Raw genomic sequence first — 20196 nt, forward strand, 5'->3', positions numbered from 1 at the left:
ACTCACTCCCTCCCTCCCTCCCTCCCTCAAGTCGCACCAGCTTCTCGTTTTCATCCAACAAACAGCTAACAAAGGCCTGTTTCCTTTATCATCGTCACTTTTTTGCAGATCTTTCATTCATTATTCTTTGTCACTCTACATTGTCGTCCACATCTCTCGTTTCCCTTACCCCTAACTAGTCTGAACCGTCACCCATTCCCTCTCTCCACAGATGCTGCTGCCCAAAGATATCTTTGCTGCTGCCTGTCCCGCAGAGTTACTCCAGCGCCCCCTTGAGGAGCTCTGGTGCACACGCATGCGCGTGGCCGTCGAGGGGCGGGCTGCCTGGCGGATGTTTTGGACTTGGAGCCGGGGTCACCGGTCCAGGGAGCGGCAGCATCTCTTCAGCGAGTGAGCCACCTTTCACCGAGGTGCCGGCTTGGCGGTGAGGGCTGTCCCTGCAGCAACTCTACGTCTTTTCTCTCAATGTCAGCAGACAAAGAGCAGCGACGTGGAGGCCTTGAGAGAGAGAGAGAGGCCCGAGAACCGGTTCCAAACGGGTCACTGACGGCTCAATGTGTCTGGCATCACAGCACAGGCCGTGACCCTCGGTATTTGAGCAAGTGACAGAGGGGGGAGGGGAGGGGAGGTTGTGTGGGAGGGTGGGGTGACAATCCGGTGCGATACAGTGTGTGTCAGGGAATGAAAGGAGTGAGGGAGCTCCAGTGTGAGGATACGGGGGAGAGGGAAGGGGATGGGGGGATGGGGGGAGGGGGGAGAAGGGGGGGGGGGAGAGGTGGGTGAGGAGAGGGGGGAAGGAAGGAAAGGGAAGTGAAGGAAAGGGGACGATATGGCAGGGGTTGAGATGGGGAGGAGGTGAGAGTGAGGATGGCGAAGGAGGGGGGAGGGTGAAGATGGAGGGGGCTCCAGGAGTGAGGGTATGGTGGGGAGGGTGAAAGTGGATGGAGGTCGAAATGAGAGTCAGAAGATGAGAGCGGGGAGGGGAGGAGACGAGGGTGGGGAGGGGAGGAGACGAGGGTGGGGAGGGGAGGAGACGAGGGTGGGGAGGGGAGACGAGAGTTGCCAGAGGAGGTAGTTGAGGACACGTTTAAGAAACATTTTGACAGGTACATGGATAGGACCGGTTTGGAGGGATATGGGCCAAACACAGGCAGGTGGGACTAGTGTAGATGGGGCATATTGGTTGATGTGGGCAAGTTGGGCCGAAGGGCCTGTTTCCACCTATATGACTGACTCTATAATAATAATAATAATAATGCATTTTATTTATATAGCGCTTTTCATATACTCAAAGACGCGTTACAGAGATTTTGAGAACATAGGGAAATGAATAAATAGATAAATAAGTAAATAAATAAATGAACAGAGAAAGGAGACAGAAGGTGAGGTGACCTTCAGTGGTTGAAGGCAGTACTGAACAGGTGAGACTTCAGCGATGTTTTGAATGTGGTGAGTGTGGAGGAGTCTCTAACGGTTTGGGGTAGTGAGTTCCATAGGGTGGGAGCAGCGATGGAGAAAGCCCTGTCCCCCCAGGATCTGAGTTTGGTCCGGATGTGGGGGGATAGGAGATTGGCAGCGGTAGAGCGGAGGGTGCAGGTGGGAGTGTGCCTGTGGCGGAGGTCGGCCAGGTAGGATGGGGCCAGGTTATGGAGGGCTTTGTAGGTTATGAGGAGGATTTTGTACTGGATTCTCTGGGGGATGGGGAGCCAGTGGAGTTTATAAAGGACGGGGGTGATATGGTCACGGATCGAGGTGTGTGTGAGTAGACGGGCAGCGGAGTTTTGAATGTATTGAAGTTTATTGATGATTTTTGAGGGTGCGCCATAGAGGAGGCTGTTGCAGTAGTCCAGACGGGAGGTGATGAAGGCGTGGATGAGGGTTTCTGCAGCTGTGGAGGAGAGGGATGGACGGAGACGGGCAATGTTTTTGAGGTGGAAGAAGGCTGTCTTTGTGATGTGTTTGATGTGTTTGTCGAAGGAGAGGGTTTGATCAAGGATGATTCCAAGATTCCGGATGTGAGGTGAGGTGGATACTGGGAGACCATCAATGTTGAGGATGAAGTTTTGGTGGTCTATGACCATGTAAAGCAAAATAAAATGTCTGCAAAATACAAAGTCACTTTTAATGTTAATTTATATTGTAGGAAGATTATGTTGACCAATTTATAAGAGGTTATAATTTGTAGGTGCAGATTTGAGGCATACTTTTAATCATCTTTTATATTTATTTAAAAATGTGGAGCAAACTGAGTTTTCCACAGATTCTAACTTTTTTTCCCTATTTTAATTGTAGCTCCAAACCATGAATTATGTGGGGCAGTTGGCAGAGCAGGTTTTCGTTACAGTGAAAGAGCTTTACAAAGGACTGAATCCAGCTACTTTGACCGGGTGCATTGATGTCATAGTGGTGAGACAGCCGGATGGATCATTGCTTTGTTCACCCTTTCATGTCCGTTTTGGCAAGTTGGGTGTACTACGATCAAAAGAGAAGGTGGTAAGTTCTTTTGTATGAGCTTCATTCATTGTCCTAAGCGATAGTCTATTTTACAGATTTCTCTTATTTTACCAATGTCCACTAAGTATTTTACATCTGAAGTAAATTTAAATCATTAATTAACATCACAATAATTCTTGTGAGATGTTTTATGGTATTCATTTCATTAAATTACTTTGTCTTTTGACAATGAATGTTATAAATGTTCCATATGAAGAAGATACCTTAAGTGAATTATTGTGTAGAGGTTCTAGAATAGTACCATGCCGTTGATATTTGCTGTAAGCGTATCTTTTTTGATGTGTTTTCATTCAGCTTATTGTTTCCACATGGGCAAAAAATAATGATTTGGGCTACTCTTTTTGTTTTATGCTTTTACAACGCATCAGGTGCTAATCCGGGTGCTTTTTAAGTGAGCTGATAGTTTTTGTCTATGCTTGGAAAGGATAAAGGAAATATCCATGATGGGTAGAGACAAAATGCTGGAGTTACTCCAGCAGTCACTCCAGCATTTTGTGCCTACCTTCGATGTAAACCAGCATCCGCAGTTCTTTCCTACACATTTTGCCCGCTCCACTGCAAAATCTCCTCAAGGTATGTCTACTTTGAAGAAGTTGAGATGCTGCCTATCCCGCTGAGTTACTCCAGCATTTTTTGTTTATAGCCATGATAGGGTTATGTCTGGTTTGCCAAGGGTATATGCTGTTAAGGAAGTAATTTGCTTCCAGATAAATCACCTTTGTTCTTTCCCTCCCAACCTCCATCCTCTTTGCAAACTAAAACCAACTTCTGTTATCTTCTTCCCTGTTCGAACGAAGGCTCTTCGAAATGAACTTTAATTCTGTTTCTCTCTCCACAGATGCTATTTCCAACCTTTTTATATCTTTATTTCAGACCTTCAACATCTACAGTTTAAAAAAAATCCCACCTATGAATAAAGATTTGCTGTTTGTTGAATAGTTTCTTGACAGGAACAATGAAATACTACAGTACTGCTTTACATTCTGATCATTTATATTTCAGGTTGACATAGAAATCAACGGAGAACCTGTAGAGCTGCAGATGAAACTTGGTCACAATGGAGAGGCTTTCTTTGTGGAAGAAACAGAGAAAAATGAGGTATGCTGTTATTTACTGTCTCAAGTCTGGAATTGAATGCAGTTAAATTAGGGCTATTTTGCACTTAAACTTCATGTTTGTTACTTAACATAAAACTATCTTAATCTCTAAAATTCTGACATTCACTATCATTTTCAATCCACCAGTGCTCTGGGCGAAATGTTCTGGTTTTGCTTCTCAATAGCCTAACTCTAATTTTAGGATATCTTTGTTTTCACTTCCCATTCAACCCAAAGCATATAGCGGGCTCAATGATAGAGTCGCTGCTTTACAGAGCCAGAGGCCCGGGATCGATCCTGAGCATGGGTGCTATCTGTACGGAGTTGTATGTTCTCCCTGTGACAGCGTGGGTTTTCTATGGGTGCTCTGGTTTCCTCCCAAATTCCAAAGATGGGCAGGTTTGTAGGTTAATTGGCTTCTGTAAGTGGCTAGTGTGTAGGAACTAGTGTACTATGCCCTTTCGTATACCACTTCTAATCCTTTTATCTACACTTATCAAGGTTTATATATCCAAGATGTCAATATTTTTCTTATTATTATTTCTGTCTTTGTGATGTGCAAATTGGTTGCCCACACTAATTTCCTTTATCAGATCTGTGGTTACATTTGTCCAGAGCCCAGGAATAGAGATTTTTATAAAGCTAAGACTCTGTAGTTCCCATTATAAATGTCAAGGAACCATCTGAAGTTTAAACATGATGTTATCAATTTGATTCCTGATACTTTTTCTCTCAGGGCATTGTTCCCACACACTTAACAACGTCTCCAATTCCTGTTGAAGGAGCTTATTTTACAAAACAAGCAGATTTGGCTGTGAATCAAAATTTTCCATGTCCATTTACTGGGCCAGAAATCGATAACACAGTAAATAGCACTTCAACCAAAAAGAAAAGACGTCGCAGAAGGAAGCACAAACCAGAGAATTCAAAGAAAGATGAGCAGGAGTCCTCTTCTGATGAGCAAGATGTACCCGAGTTGGATGTTAGTTCAGAAGACCAGCTACGATGTGCAGCTGCAAGGTAGAGCATTTATTAATTGAAGGAACAACATTTCATATTCTGCTTGAGTAGCTTACAACCCAGCGGTATGAACATTGAATTCTCCAATTTGGGTAACTACAAAACCGTCCCCTGTACAGTGGACGTTGTCTGCAGGAACTTTAGCAAGGTCTTTGACATTGTTTTGCATGTAGCTTGTCCGGAATGTTAGATGGTATGGAATCAAAGATGACCTAGCCAATGGGATACAAAACTGGCTTGGAGTCAAAGGGCAGAGACTTAAAGTATCTTCTGGACAAGCCTACCATGCAGGACCTTGTCAATGGCCTTGCTAAAGTCCATATAGCCAATGTCCACTGCCCTGCCCTCATGAATCCTCTTAGTGTACTCTTAAAAAAATCTCTATCAGATTTGTGAGATAGTATTACAGAACAGAGAAGTTTGGGAATACAGGTGCATGGTTCCCTAAAAATGGCATGTCAATGTGGCAAAAAAGGCATTTGGCACGCTTGCCTTCATTGGAAAGTGGATTGAGTGCAAAAGCTGAGGCAATCATAATGCAGCTGTACAAGTTGCTAGTAAGACTCCACTTGGAGTATTGTGTGTAGTTTTCCTTGCCCAACTACAGCAAGGATGTCAATAAGTTGGAAAGAGTGCAGAAGGATTTTACCTAGGCTTGCGGGCTTGAATTATAGGATGTTGTTGAATAGGATGGTAGTTTTTTTTCTTTGACACGTATGAGACTGAGGGATGACCATATTGAGCTGTACAAGATCATTGAGGGATCATGACACAAAATGCTGGAGTAACTTAGCGGGTCGGGCAGCAAAGCTAAAGAACATGGATAGGAGATGTTTGGGGTCGTGCTCCTTCTTCAGACTGTTCTTCAGTTACTCCAAAATTTTGTGTCTTTCCTTGGTAAACCAACATCTGCTGTTTCTTGTTTCTACAAGATCACGTTGGGCACAGATATAGATAACGCTGTCTTTTTTCTCAGGGTAGAGAATTCAAAAATTTAGGGCATCAGAGATTCAGATCTCTGAAGGAAATCAGAGATTTCACAGAGAAATCTCTGTGAAAACATTTTCACACAGGGCAGTCCGTATCTTGAATGAGCTCCGAGAGGAAGCTATAGAAGAAGATACAATTATGACTTTTAAAGGAAATTTGAACAGATATATGAACAGGAAAGGTTTAGAGAGCAGTGTGCCAAATGTAGGGAAGTATGCCATCGCTGCCACTCAATTGAAATAATGTCATAGATCTTTAAATGCCAATTCTTAAAAAAGATCAATGTTTACTGCAGTTGCCTGATAAAAGATTCCCCTGCAAGATATGTAAAATTTAATGTGGTACTTATTTTCTTTTTCTACTGCAGTGAAATGTGTCTTTTCTTTTCTGAATTACCTGATGAAGATTCAAACATATTCCATTCACGAGAAATCTACCCATATTCAGATGGTGAATGGTCTTCTATTGAAAGGTACAATTGTTGGTTAAAGAACATTGAAGTTCATGTTTCTGATGTAGTAATGAAGCTTGCCTTACAGTTTATTTTGTATTTTAGTCATTCCTATGACCGAATGTCATCACCAAAAAGTGACTCTGAATTGGTTGTAAAGTCACACGAAGGATCTTTTTTAGGAACAGAGTCTCGGATGCAGTGGGCATGGGGTGGTTTTCCACAGGTATGGTACTTATTAATAACTTTAAGCTACAATCTTTTTTAGTTCAAGGCAGTTCGTAAAACATTTCTTTATTTCTATAAACTCGGGCAGACCGCTGACCTAGAGCTTGAAATTTACAAATAGGTCAATCTCCAACATGATAAATCTCAGTAAATTTAGAGCAATGATCTTGAGGGTGAGCTGCTGAATCTCACAAACATGATGTAGATGAAAGATCAATATCACAAAAGACTTGACTTGATTGTTTATTTTTTATTCAACTGGAACATGTCTGAAAGTGCCAATGTTCCAATCCTGATGATACATATCTCTTCCTAGCATTTTCTCTTTTTTATTGACTGTTTAATCATGAATTTTTAGAAAAATGCAAGTGACTGCAGGTGCTGTAATCTGTAGCAACAAGCAATCTGCTGGAGGAATTTAGCAGGTTGAACTGCATTTTTGGGGGAGAAAGGAATTGTCCATGTTTCAACATCGGCAATTTTCTTCCCTCCGTGATATGAGATTTTAGCAAAGTATGTTTCCAAACACAATAATAGCCCTTTACTTTTTACAGATGAGTAAAATAGAAAAGTCTGAGCAACCAAGAGTGGCTACCATTATGCCTTCTGAGCATACACATTTCCGAGTCATCATGGACAATGGTATAGCAGAAACCACTACTTCTGATTCCTCTGAAATCAACAACACCATAACAGTTTTCAAGCCACAGCCTCGGACCCAAAGAAGTCCTTTGCTTGAAACATCTGCGGAACAAACAGTTCCATCCGAGGCAGGACCAGCATTCTTAGGAGACGGCTCATGGCCATTGGAGGAACAAAAAGAAGTTGTGTCTTCTGTGACAAATACTCTGGACCAAAGTTCACTTTCAGAAGCTGAAACATGTATGCCAGCAGAGGGAGGTGAAGTCTTTCAGGCAATTTTGCAGCCAGAAACTGAAAGCCCACCTTTAGAAAGCAATAATGGTCCACCGCAGCAGACAGCGTTGAGAGATGGTAGTGCAAAAACAGATGAAATGGATAAAAAGAAAGGTAAATTATGAAAAACAAAAATTAGCATGATTCATAACGTTTATGAATAAGTTTAGTTATAAGTTTGAAATAAGTTTAGGTATATTACATTCAGATTTCTGTTGATGTTTGATTTTGATGCAGTTCTTCATTGAAAGATACAGCATGGAATTGGGCTTTTTGGCCCACTGAGTCCGCGCAGACCATTGATCACCCATTCACACTAGTTAAGATAAAAGTTAAAATATTGTTAGTGTTTGACACTCATTTTAAAGTAAAACCATGACATCTAGTCTATAATATAAAGATGTCGACAGAGATGGCTGATTAGACAAATCTGAGAACAAAGGTCCCTTCTACACAAGTGACGAAGGTTCAGGTCTGTTGATTAACGCGATTCATATCATCCATTTTTAGTGAGTAAAACCACAAAGCATATCCTTAATTTTCATCAGAGTTCTGGATATCTGTATAACTTGCATTGCAAATGTTTCTTCAAAGTCCAATTGAATATCAAAGGATGTAAGATGAATAATCTTAAAAGGTTCATTTGACCCATAAATGAATCTCGTGTAAATTATGCCCCATTATCTTGTATCTCACTACTTCTCACTCGGTCACTCTACATCAAACTAAAATATTCGTTTGTGTAGGTTAATATGACAGCTTTTGTCTTGAGGGGGTGAATAAGCCCATTCTAACAGACTGGCCATTCTAACATTTCCCTAATTGACATTATGCTTTGTAGGTAATTATTTTAAAATCACATAATGGACACCTTGTTTGCACCAGTTAATATAAGGCCCAGACTTCACTTTATGATGTATTTTTATGCAATCAAAAATTGCAATAATTAAAGAAGTATTTTTCCTGTCATAGTCTGCACTATATATCAATGATTTGGATGAGAACATACATGGCAAGATTAGCAAGTTTGCAGATGATACAAAAGAGGGTGGTTTTGCAGATAGTGAAGATGGTTGTGAATAATTGCAGCAGGATCACGATCGATTGACCAGGTGGGCTGAGGAATGGAATTTAATACAGAGAAATGTGAGGTGTTGCATTTTGGGAAGTCTATCATGGGCAGGAATTGCCCAATGAATGGTAGGGCTCTGGCGAGTGTTGTAGAGCAGTGGGATCTAGGAGTACAGGTGCATGGTTCCTTGAAGATGGAGTCACAGGTGGATAGGGTGGTCAAAAAGCCATTTGGCATATTGGCCTTCATCAGTCAGAGTATTGAGTATAGAAGTTGGGAGGTCATGTTGCAGTTGTATAAAACGTTGGTGAGACCACATTTAGAATAGCATGTTCAGTTCAGGGCACCATGTTATAGGAAAGATGTTCATCTGCAAAGGTTACAGAGAAGATTTACGAGGATGTTGCTAGGACTAGAGAGCCTGAGTTATAGGGAGAGGTTGAGTAGACTCGGACTCTGTTGGAGCGCAAGAGGATGAGGAATGATCTTATAGAGAAGTATAAAATCATGAGAGGAATAGATTGGGTAGATGCACAGAGTCTCTTGCCCAGAGTAGGCAAATCGAGGATAAGAGGACAAAGATTTAAGGTGAAGGGGAAAAGATTTAATAGGAATCTGAGGGGTACCTTTTTCACACAAAGGGTGGTGGGGGTATGGAACATGCTGCCAGAGGACCTAGTTGAAGCAGGGACTATCCCAACATTTAAGAAACAGTTAGAGAGGTATATGGATAGGACAGGTTTGGAAGGATTTGGACCAAACGCGGGCAGGTGGGACTAGTGTAGCTGGGACATGTTGGCCGATGGACCGAAGGGCCTGTTTCCATGCTGTTTCACTGTTTCAATATTTTTATAGCCCATTCTAAACTAACTAATATTTGCTTTAAAAGTAATCACATGTAACAGGTTAAAACCAGAATGTAACAACCATATTTAGACGCTAATTTTAGTCGCTAATTTTTAATAAATGGCAGTTTTAATAACACTAATATATTTTTGTGTTCTTGGATAGGTGGATCTAAAAGAAGCCAACATCTGGGTCCTTGTGATATCTATTTGGATGACCTACAAAAGCTAGATCCTAACGTTGCAGCTCTGTATTTTCCTAAGAGGTATTGTGATCAAAATGTATAAACAAAGAACCGCTAAATGTACGGAAAATTCAAGTCAGTAAAAAGATTCAGTAGATCCATAAAAGTACTTTATTGGATTACTTATAATCAGGAAGAATCTGAAGGCAAACTTAGTGGGTCTTGCATGTTTCTCACTTTATCAGTTCTCAATACGATCAATTCCCTGACCTTTCAAAACTTTATCCATTTCCTCTTCAGATTTAGATTTTTAGATTTTTAGATTTAGAGATGCAGCGCAGAAACAGGCCCTTCGGCCCACCGGGTCCACGCCGCCCAGCACATCACATCCCTGCACATTAACACTATCCTACACACACTAGGGACAATTTTTACATTTGCCCAGCCAATTAACCTACATACCTGTACGTCTTTGGAGTGTGGGAGGAAACCGAAGATCTCGGAGAAAACCCACACAGGTCACGCGGAGAACGTACAAACTCCGTACAGACGGCGCCCGTAGTCAGGATCGAACCTGAGTCCCCGGCGCTGTAAGGCAGCAACTCTACCGCTGCGCCACCGTTCAAATCCATCCCATGATCTAGCCTCTACAACACGCCACAGTAGAGAATTCCAGAGATTCAATGAGAATCAATTCATTCATCCTCAATGAGATGTAATTCTAACGCATCTCAATTTTAAATGAGCGTTTGATAGCTTTGGGCCTGTACTCAATGGAGGGGGATCTCATTGAAGCTTACAGAATATTGAATGGCCTGAATAGAGTGAATGTGGAGAAGATGTTTTCACTAGTGGGAGAGTATAGGACCATAAGGCACAGCATCAATAAAAGGACGCACCTTTAGAAATGAGGAGGAGGAATTTCTTTAGGTTGGTGAATTTCTTTAGGTTGATGAATCTGTTGAATTCATTGCCACAGATGATTGTGTAGGCCAGATATTTGGGTATTTTTAAAGAGGAGATTGATAGGTACTTGATTAGTAAGAGTGTCAAAGATTATGGGGAGAAGACAGGCAGGAGAATGGGGTTGAGAGGGAAAGATAGATCAGCCATGATTGAATGGTGGAGTAGATGTGGATGGGCTGAATGGCCTAATTCTGCTCCCATGTCTTAAGAACTCTTTTGTACCTTGTTCAAACTTCCCAAAAATCCGCAATCAAAATTTTCATTGTACCTTTACCTACTGTACTTCTGCATATGATAATAAACTCGATTCTCCTTCCATGTGAAAACATCTCAACATCAATGTCATGCCCCCTTAGGATCTTACATATGTCGCTAAGATCACTGCTCCTCCTAAGCTGCAAATAATACAGATTCATCTTCTTTATGTGTTCATGATAGGATCAACCAAGAGTTGGCCTAATGAACCTCTTGTGCACAGCCTCCAATACCTGTACATCGTTTCTAAATTACAGGGATCAAAACTTTACATGACACTTCAGGTGTGGTCTGACCAACGTCCCGAACCATTATAATAATACCCCTTTCTGAACTACAAACACCTTGCCATCAATGCCATTTGTCTTCCTATTTTCACCAGCTGCTTGCTAATCTTTTAATTCTGGATTACAAAGCATTGTGTACAATGCTTTACATTATATTAGTTGTAGCATTACTTAGATGTTTAGATTTCCCACGTTACCACACTTATGAGGTATTTTCCATCAACTGTGAAGTACTTTTGGATATACTGAGGTTGCAAAAGTTGCTAAATGAATGCCAGCAAATCTCTTAGGGTGACAACCTTCAAGAGGAGACGTATATATGACTGCTGACCATCAAAAGTTTTCCCTGCTGTTTGCCCGAGGGAAAGTCAACAAGGTCTTCCTCAACCATTTCCTCCCGGTGAACTGGATCGCTCCCCAAATTGCAATGAGAGTTCAGTTCCTTCTAGTACAGTGGATCTCATCTACACTGGTTAACAAAGGAAATGAAAGAAAACATGAAATCAAAAACTAGATCATTCTCAGTGGCAGGTGGTAGACCAGAATTTTTCAAGGATCAGCAATGTTAATAAGGTGGGGGGTGGGGGGCGGGGAGAGAAAAGTGTATGAGTGAAAACTGGGAAGTTATGGCAAAATAAACAATGAGTTCCAATGCATTTCTGAAAAGGAAGAAGGTAACTGAGGTAAATGCAGGACCCCTGAAATAGCACATATGTAAACCAATACTTTGCATCCATCTTCAAAATAGCATATCCAAAGATAACTCAAAAGTGCAGGTAAGTGGAGTTGAGGAATATTGGATCAGCCATTATCCTATTGAATGGCTGTTGTGGTTCAAAGGATTGAATGGCCTTCCTCATAGTTATATAATCAAATTGCCATTGTCATCAGTCTGAAGATGGGTCTCAACCCGAAACGTCACCCATTCCTTCTCTCCAGAGATGCTGCCTGTCCCACTGAGTTTGTGTCTATCTTCGATTTAAATCAGCATCTTCAGTTCCTTCCTGCCATTGTATTATGGTTTATGATAATTTTGCTGATTAGAGTGTTATTTGTCATTTGTCAAATATCTTAGTTTTATTTTTATATATACTGGACCTAACTGGCTGCTTTCTTTTCAGTGAACAAGATTTGGGTTCTAAACTGTTGAATGAATCTGGCACACATTCAGAGTCCCACTCTCCCCAATCAGTAGGAAGTGCAGCTGCAGATAGTGGCACGGAATATCTGTCCGATTCAGCTAGTGAGCTAACCGATGTAAATCTTTCCCTCTGTGGCGGTCTCAGTGATAACAATGAGATATCCCAAGGTATAGTAAATGAAGTACAATTGCTGCCTGAAGTGATAATTATCCTCTGTTTATTTGACTGCTAATTTCTGGAGATTTTATTTGGGTCATTTTATTATTTTGGTTTTCACGGGGATGTAGTCTATCTTGTCAAGTGTCACTTGTTTTCGGTTCTCTTAAAAGTATTTTTGCTATTTCATCAGCAAATCTGTATGTAAATATGTAAATAGACATTTAAGAAAGCTTGATCAGGTGCAATATCGCAAAAGTCATCTCAATTGTCATGCTTAAAATAGTCCCCTATCTTACTGGTGCAGAATGGTTCAGTCATGCTAATGACTTGGTTCACATTCAAGCATTTGTTGGAGAAGAAAGCTGAAGATTAGTCCGAGAAGTGGCTGAGTTTGCTACCAATGTCATCAGCCTGGGACTCATTTATCGCAGCATTTAGATGCTATTACTAAAATTAACACATCTAATTGCAGTCCACTAATTAATATTTTGGTATTTTTCAAAAATATGCTTTGTTTGGAATAGTACTATATATCCATTGTTTAACTATTTTTCACAGATTATACAGAATTACCTAAATAGGAATGTGTTATCAGTACTTACTGACAGAAGGATAACAATAAATGAACAAACATCACCAAGAGACGAATTCATAAGCAATTTTTCTTCATTGGAGTGTATTGTACATTTTCTTATCAGTCCATCATTTAGCTTGATTTTTTTTCAGTTTACGAGTCTGAGATGTTAATGTTAAATTCTTTATTGTTAGGTTTAGAGATACAGCATGGAAACAGGGCCTTCCGGGTCCATGCTGACAATTGTTCACACTAGTTCTATGCCTTATGTGCTAGGGGCAATTTACAGAAGCCAATTAACCTACAAACCTGCATATCATTGGGATGTGGGAGAAAACTCACGCGGTCACAGGGACAAACTCCGTACATACAGCACCTGTAGTCAGGATTGAACCCGGGTCCATAGAGCTGTGAAACAGCAGCTCTATTGCTTTGCCATTACTGCTCTTATCTGCACCGAAGAAACTTTTTCTGTTATATTCTTGGAAATAATTGGCTTTTATCTGCATCACAGGGAAATTTGTCCAACATATGGTCACCTACCAAGACTTGGTCGAAAATCCTGGAATAATTGATGATCCAAATCTGGTTATTGGTATCAATAAAAAGTAAGTCTGTTAACTCCAAATAAATATGAATGGATGATTGAAGCTCTTCACGGTGGTATTTTAAAATTTAAAGTAGAGAATTTTCACAAAATTGAAAAAAAATTGGAAATCATGAGCCTATAAATTTTCTATTAAGATATTGTATTTATCTAGATATAATATTGATAAAAATAAAGTTTACTTTAGTTTTAGCTAAGAGATACAGCCCTTCGGCCAACTGAGGTTGCCGACCAGCGATCAACGATAATTACACACCAATGACAATTTACAGAAGCCAATTAGAGGTGAAGTCATTACAAAAAGTATAAAATACTTTAATGTTAATATTATATTTCTTAATGTTTTGTTTCTCACAGGTATTACAACTGGGCTGTTGCTGCTCCCATGATTCTCTGTATTCAAGCCTTTCAGAAAAGCTTACCCAAGGTACAGTTATGCCGTTTTGTAAGGTGTTTTGTTTCATGAAGTAACAAACTATATCTGAAAGACCTGCTGGAGAGATTAAGTTCTTATGCTTTCTCACCAAAGAGGTTAAGTACACCCAACAACAATGGCTTCTCTTCTTTGGCTATTACCTCTAATGTCCCTAGCATCCTGTTTCTTGTTTCTGTGAATTCACACTATTCAAAAACATAGCATAGAGTCTTGCCTTGATACCCATTTCACCAACAGCCTTTATACTTGTTAGCTAATTGGACCCAGCTGTTACCAGTGATGTGAAGGACCGGCCTCTCCTAGCCTGTCTTCCATTTAAAGGGATCAGAGCGACATCCAAGGGAGAAGGCGCTGACGCATAACCAACCCCCCTTCCTTCTTGGTGATAATCCCATGACTTGAGAAAGTTGTTATTTTGTCCGTTTTCCACCATTTTCTGTTCACATTTTCAGCGGCAATTGTTTATTAGTCAGGTAAATATCGCTAAAAGCAAAAAATATATATTTGGAGACCTCTGAAAATGCAGAGTTATACAGCCATACCCATGGCAGGTTGCAGCACGCTTATTCAGCAGCAGAGACCGCGGCATCATTCAGTCTCCAGGTGATTTATTGTACGGAGTGTCAGATCCAGAAATGGAAATTCAGAAGACACAAATGCTTGAAAGCAGATACCACCAGATTCAGGAACAGTTTCCTCCTTGCTGTCATTAGATTGCTGAATGGTCACTTATGAACAAAGCTTGGGTTAGTTTAATTTAGAGCTATAGAGTGAAAACAGGCCCTTCAGCCCACTGAGTCCACCCACACACTAGTCCCACTCTCGCATCCTACACACTAGGGGCAATTTACAGAAGCCTACAAACCTGCATGTCTGGAATGTGGGAGTAAACCAGTTCAACCAGAGAAAACCCACACAGCCACACGGAGAACATACAAAATCTGCACAGACGGCATCCACAGTCAGGATCGAACCCGGGGTCTCTGGTGCTGTGAGGCAGCAGCCCTGTCACTGTACCATTGCACCACAGTGAATCATGATCACAAACCCCATGATCGCAAACCCGTCGCATTCTATACACTTTTATGATCGACACTTTCTCGGTAGCTCTAGCACTATATTCTGGTTAGTTTTCTCTTTCCCTTTTTCTCTTGCCTGTTTTTCTGTGTATTGCTTGATTGATGGTCCGATATGACGGGATAGAACAAAAAATAAATTTCCCATTGCATCTCGGTATACACCTGACAATAATATATCAATACCAGTACCTGAGCCATAAGATGGCCTATTCTCACCTCTGAACCATCTCCTAAATTCACTTCTGCCTCGGTTCATCTGGCATAATCTTTATCCACACCTTTATTGTCTGCATGATTTGATTAGTACGATGCATTTCTGTCTAGTATTTCATCTTCCTTTTCTCAAATTTAAATATCCTAAACTCATCCTGTCCACCTTATAAACCTGTCTTCACTAGCTACTATTGGCTCATGGCCAAGGAATGCGTAATTTAAACATTTTTATCCTTGCTTCTAAATCGCTCAATGGCTTAGCTCCTTTTATCTCTAACCTCTTCCTTGGGTTTTATGGTCTCCCATCTGTGCTCCATTTCTGTACCTGCATTTTCCTTTATTAATTTGGTTTGTTATTCATGACTTAAATTGCTTGGACCCTCGTCTCTTGTATTTTCTCCATAGGTCTCGCTTCCTTAAACCTCAAACTCTTTGCTCCCTTATTTAAAATATAATTGACAAAGCACTTGAAAAAAATCCTTAACATCTGCTTGTGCTGTTTAATTAAAGACTTTTATTTCAAAACCCCTAGGATGTTTTGGTATGGGTAGGCATTAAATAAAATTGAAATACTGTTAGATCAGTAATTAATATTGCGGTATTCCTGAGGTGTTCAAATTGACGGTAAATCACATGAATTTTGTACAGCTCAGTCATGCATTTTAGGTGCAGTTAGCAATTAAAAAAAGGAGCAAACGACAATAAAGCATTAAGGCAGAAGATAATTATGTATCTGAGGTTTCTTTCTTTAATGACACTGAACCATGTCCTGAGATGTATCCCAGGATGCTGAGAGAGGCAAGGGAGGAGATTGCGGAGGCTCTGACACAAATTTTCAGAGCCTCTCTTGCAACAGGGGATGTACCGGAGGACTGGAGGATAGCTAATGTGGTGCCATTATTTAAAAAGGGCAGTAGGGATAAACCTGGGAACTACAGACTGGTGAGTCTGACATCGGTGGTGGGGAAGCTGCTAGAAAAGATTCTGAGGGACAGAATCAGTCTTCACTTGGAGGATCGAGGGTTAATTAAGGATAGTCAACATGGCTTTGTTAATGGAAGGTCGTGTCTGACTAACTTGATTGAATTTTTTGAAGGGGTGACCAAGGAGGTAGATGGGGGTAGTGCAGTGGATGTGGTATACATGGATTTCAGTAAGGCTTTTGACAAGGTCCCACACAGGAGACTAGTCAAGAAGGTAAGAGCCCATTGGATCCAGGGCACCTTGGCAAAATGGATAAAAAACTGGCTTAATGACAGAAGGCAGAGGGTGATGGTAGAAGGTTGCTTCTGTGACTGGAGGCCGGTGTCCAGTGGGGTGCTGCAGGGATCGGTGTTGGGTCCCTTACTGTTTGTACTCTACATTAATGATCTGGATGTCAACGTACAGGGCATCATCAGCAAGTTTGCAGATGACACAAAGTTAGGGGGGGGTGGTGAATAGCGAAGAAGGGATCTGCAAGCTGCAGGAAGATATAGATGAGATGGTCAGATGGGCGGAGCAGTGGCAGATGGAATTTAATCCTGAAAAGTGCGAGGTGATGCACTTTGGCAGGAATAACTTGGAGAAGGAGTACACCATGAATGGAAGGACCCTAGGGAAGACAGGGGTACAGAGGGACCTTGGAGTACAGGTACACAAGTCCTTGAAGGCAGCAGGACAGGTGGACAGGGTGGCCAAAAAGGCATATGGGTTACTGGCCTTCATTAGCCGGGGCATAGAATATAAAAGTAGGGGGGTAATGATGAAATTGTACAGAACACTGGTGAGGCCGCAGCTGGAGTATTGTGTACAGTTCTGGTCACCACATTATAGAAAGGATGTGATAGCTTTGGAGAGGGTGCAGAGGAGATTCACCAGGATGCTGCCAGGGATGAAGGGCCTCGGCAATGAGGAGAGACTGAGCAGACTGGGGTTGTTTTCCCTGGAGCAGAGAAGGCTGAGAGGGGACATGATCGAGGTGTACAAGATCATGAGGGGCATAGATAAGGTAGATGGCGGGGAACATCTTCCACTGGTGGAAGGTTCAACAACGAGGGGACATAGATACAGGGTAAGGGGAGGGAGGTTTCGGGGGGATGTGAGAAAGAACTTTTTCACCCAGAGGGTGGTTGGAGTCTGGAACTCACTGCCTGGGGTGGTGGTGGAGGCGGGAACACTCACAACGTTTAAGAGGCATTTGGATGGGCACTTGAAATGCTACAACATTCAGGGCTACGGTCCAAATGCGGGAAAATGGGATTAAAATTAGACTGTGTTTGGTAACGGGCGGCGCGGACTCGATGGGCCGAAGGGCCTCTTTCTGTGCTGTAGGACTATGACTCTAAACTGCAGATATTGGAAAGCTGACAACTGCAATGTTTTAGTTCTCTCTCTTCACATATGCTGCTTGATCTGCTGTGGATATCGTGCTTTCTGTTTTTATTTGCGATTAGTCAACATTTTCTCAAGGCTGTTACCTAGATGAGCTGAAAATTCACTTATATTACTTGGAATTATTTGGAAGACTGATTGGCACATTTGAAATGCACTTCTTTATGAAAAATTCTCTGACCTACTGAAACAGCACCTGCAGTAACATTTCAAATTGTACCCTGTTCAGTGGTATTTCCTGCTATCATAAATCATTAGGATCTCATAGGATTTATAGAGAAAAAATCAAAAACGTGATGGATTTATGTGGGACGTTAATAGTTTCATTCATGTTATTTGATTCTCAATTGAATGTCTCTAACTTTTCTAGGCTACCATAGACAAGTTGGTAAAAGAAAAGATGCCAAAAAAGACTGGTGGCTGGTGGTTCTCCTGGCGCAGAAAAAATGCAGCGAAAGAGGTATGTTTTTTTTCCACACTCAAATCAAAACATATAAAAGAGAAACAGGAGCAGGCTATAGAGACCATCAAGCCTGTTCAGACTTGCAATCCAACCACAACTGTTCTGATCTTTGGCCTCAGCCCCATTTGAGATGCATTAGAGAATGGTGTCAGAACAATAACTAAGACGTGGTAAGAAGTGTAATACATAGCAAAAAGAGAACTTTATAAAACTGGACATTTACTTTTCCCTTTAGATTTAAGGTACAGGCTGAGTAATTCATTCTTCATGATAATTTTGCTGTTGCCTGGTTTAGGTTTTATAGATGTATGAAGTTTTAAGGTTCAGGTTTATTGTCACATGTACCAAGGTGCAGTGAAATACATAAATGCAATCAAATCATACTCTTTGCTCTATCTACTGTACTTGAGTTTGACTTGATTGTATTTATGTATAGTATATCTGATCTTTTTGGATAGCATGCAAAACAAAGCATTTCATTGTACTTCGGTACATGTGACAATATTGAACAAACCCATCGCCTACTTTGTTGAATGGTTTTCAAAAAGTATAAAAGAATAATACCAGAGTGCAGCATTTAGTTTCTCAACATTGTAGTGCAACAGTTCCAATACAATTGGAGTCAATGGTGGGGAGTTTGGACTGTGTGATGGATTGGGCTAGATCTACAACTCTCTGCAACTTTTTGCGATCTTGGCAGAGCTGTTCGCAAACCAAGCTCTGATGCAACCCGACAGTATGCTTTCTACGGGGCATCTGTAGAGGTTTGTAAGTCATTGGAGACATGCAGAATTTTCTCCATCTCCTGAGGAAGTTGAGGTGTTGGTGTGCGTTTTGGTCTGTCACTTCGTTGCGGTTGGCCCACAACAAATTGTTAGTAATATTTATGCCAAAGAAATTGCAGTTCTCAACAATTTCTACTTCGGCATCTTTGATGCTGATTGGAGCATGTACTCCACTCTGCTTCCTGAAATCGATGACTCTTTCACCTTGCTGACGTCGAGGGAGAAGTTGTTGTTCTGACACCATGTTACTGTGTTACTAAATTTAATTCTGTTATTTTTTTAGCCAGAATCCGCTATCAAAAAGGGTGAAGATCAAAATCAAACAGGAGATGCCAAACAGACTGGCTTACTGGAAGGTTGCAGGTAATAGTCGTGTGCCAACTACACAGATTTTTCAAAAACTTTGTACAGTTTACAGGCATTTTGTTTTGAATGTGCAAATATAACTTTTATCTGATAGATACTGAATTCTTTAACAAGTAAAAATTCACCATGAGTTGTTGTCAAACAGGAAGTATCTTCCAGTTTTTACTGGTTATTTATACAATGCACAAAACACACATCTCAAACATTTGCATAGCTGTAAAAAAGAGATTGACAGTTGGTTTCTTGGTTATTTCTGTAAAGGAGGTAATGGGTCTCAGTTTCAAGAAATAGTGTTACAGGATGTTGATCATGGCACTCATGTAACATAATTGCCAATGGAAAGCATAGAGTGATAGAGCCATACAGCATCGAAACAGGTGCTTCACCGCAACTTCCCTACGACGACCAACATGCAGCACCTACACTAGTCCTACCTGCTCGTGCTTGTGGATAACATCACATTTATCCACATTACACTGCATCTGTCCAATCACCCAACCCATTCAAGTCACCCTGCAGCCTCATAGCATCCTCACAGCTCAAACTGCCACCCAGTTTTGTGTCATTCACAAACTTGGAGATGTTACATTTAATTCCCTTGTCTAAATCGTCAATATATTTTGTAAATAACTGGGGTCCCTGCACTGCGTCCTGCGGCACCCCACTAGTCACTGCCTGCCATTCTGAAAAGGACCCATTAATTCCTACTCTTTGCTTCCTGTCTGCCAACCAGTTCTCTATCCATGTCAATACCTTACCCCCAATACCATGTGCTCTAATTTTGCACACTAATCTCTCGTGTGGGACCTTGGCAAAGGCTTTTTGAAAGTCCAGATACACCACATCCACTGGCACTCCCTTATCCATTCTACTTGTTACATCCTCAAAAAATTCCAGAAGATTAATGAAGCATGATTTCCCCATCATAAATCCATGCTGACTTTGACCGATCGTGTCACTGCTTTCCAAATGCGCAGCTATTACAACCTCTTCCTGTAGCTTAGGCAATCGAGTCCTGGCAGCATCCTCATAATTCTTCTCTGCACCCATTCTAGCTTGACAACATTTTTGCAATAATATGATGACGAAAGCAGAACACCATACTCTCAATGTTGCCTCACCAATGTTGTGTACAATTGTAACATGACCTCCCAACTTCTATACTCAATACTCT

General features: G+C 41.2%; 1 protein-coding gene across 6 annotated transcripts in view; it reads left to right on the forward strand.

Moving 5' to 3' along the window:
- The first annotated feature begins 312 nt into the window (after window positions 1–312).
- The window catches only part of LOC144604462 (phosphatidate phosphatase LPIN2-like), a 35987-nt gene continuing 16103 nt past the window's right edge, over window positions 313–20196 (forward strand). For 3 of the 6 annotated variants that reach the window (XM_078418909.1, XM_078418914.1, XM_078418915.1), the window contains exons 1-13: window positions 317–424; window positions 2293–2493; window positions 3517–3612; window positions 4348–4631; window positions 5989–6093; window positions 6178–6298; window positions 6855–7329; window positions 9299–9398; window positions 11947–12134; window positions 13215–13308; window positions 13665–13734; window positions 17779–17868; window positions 18940–19019. In XM_078418909.1, the coding sequence (XP_078275035.1) occupies window positions 2302–2493; window positions 3517–3612; window positions 4348–4631; window positions 5989–6093; window positions 6178–6298; window positions 6855–7329; window positions 9299–9398; window positions 11947–12134; window positions 13215–13308; window positions 13665–13734; window positions 17779–17868; window positions 18940–19019 (1895 nt within the window). In that variant the 5' untranslated portion in view covers window positions 317–424; window positions 2293–2301. Of the gene's footprint in view, window positions 425–1093; window positions 1422–2292; window positions 2494–3516; window positions 3613–4347; window positions 4632–5988; window positions 6094–6177; window positions 6299–6854; window positions 7330–9298; window positions 9399–11946; window positions 12135–13214; window positions 13309–13664; window positions 13735–17778; window positions 17869–18939; window positions 19020–20196 lie in introns of those variants that run through there. The other 3 variants (XM_078418910.1, XM_078418911.1, XM_078418912.1) reach the window with 3 other exon arrangements.

The sequence above is a fragment of the Rhinoraja longicauda genome, chromosome 22 (genome assembly GCF_053455715.1).
Source record: "Rhinoraja longicauda isolate Sanriku21f chromosome 22, sRhiLon1.1, whole genome shotgun sequence".
NCBI classification, from domain to species: Eukaryota; Metazoa; Chordata; class Chondrichthyes; order Rajiformes; family Arhynchobatidae; genus Rhinoraja; species Rhinoraja longicauda.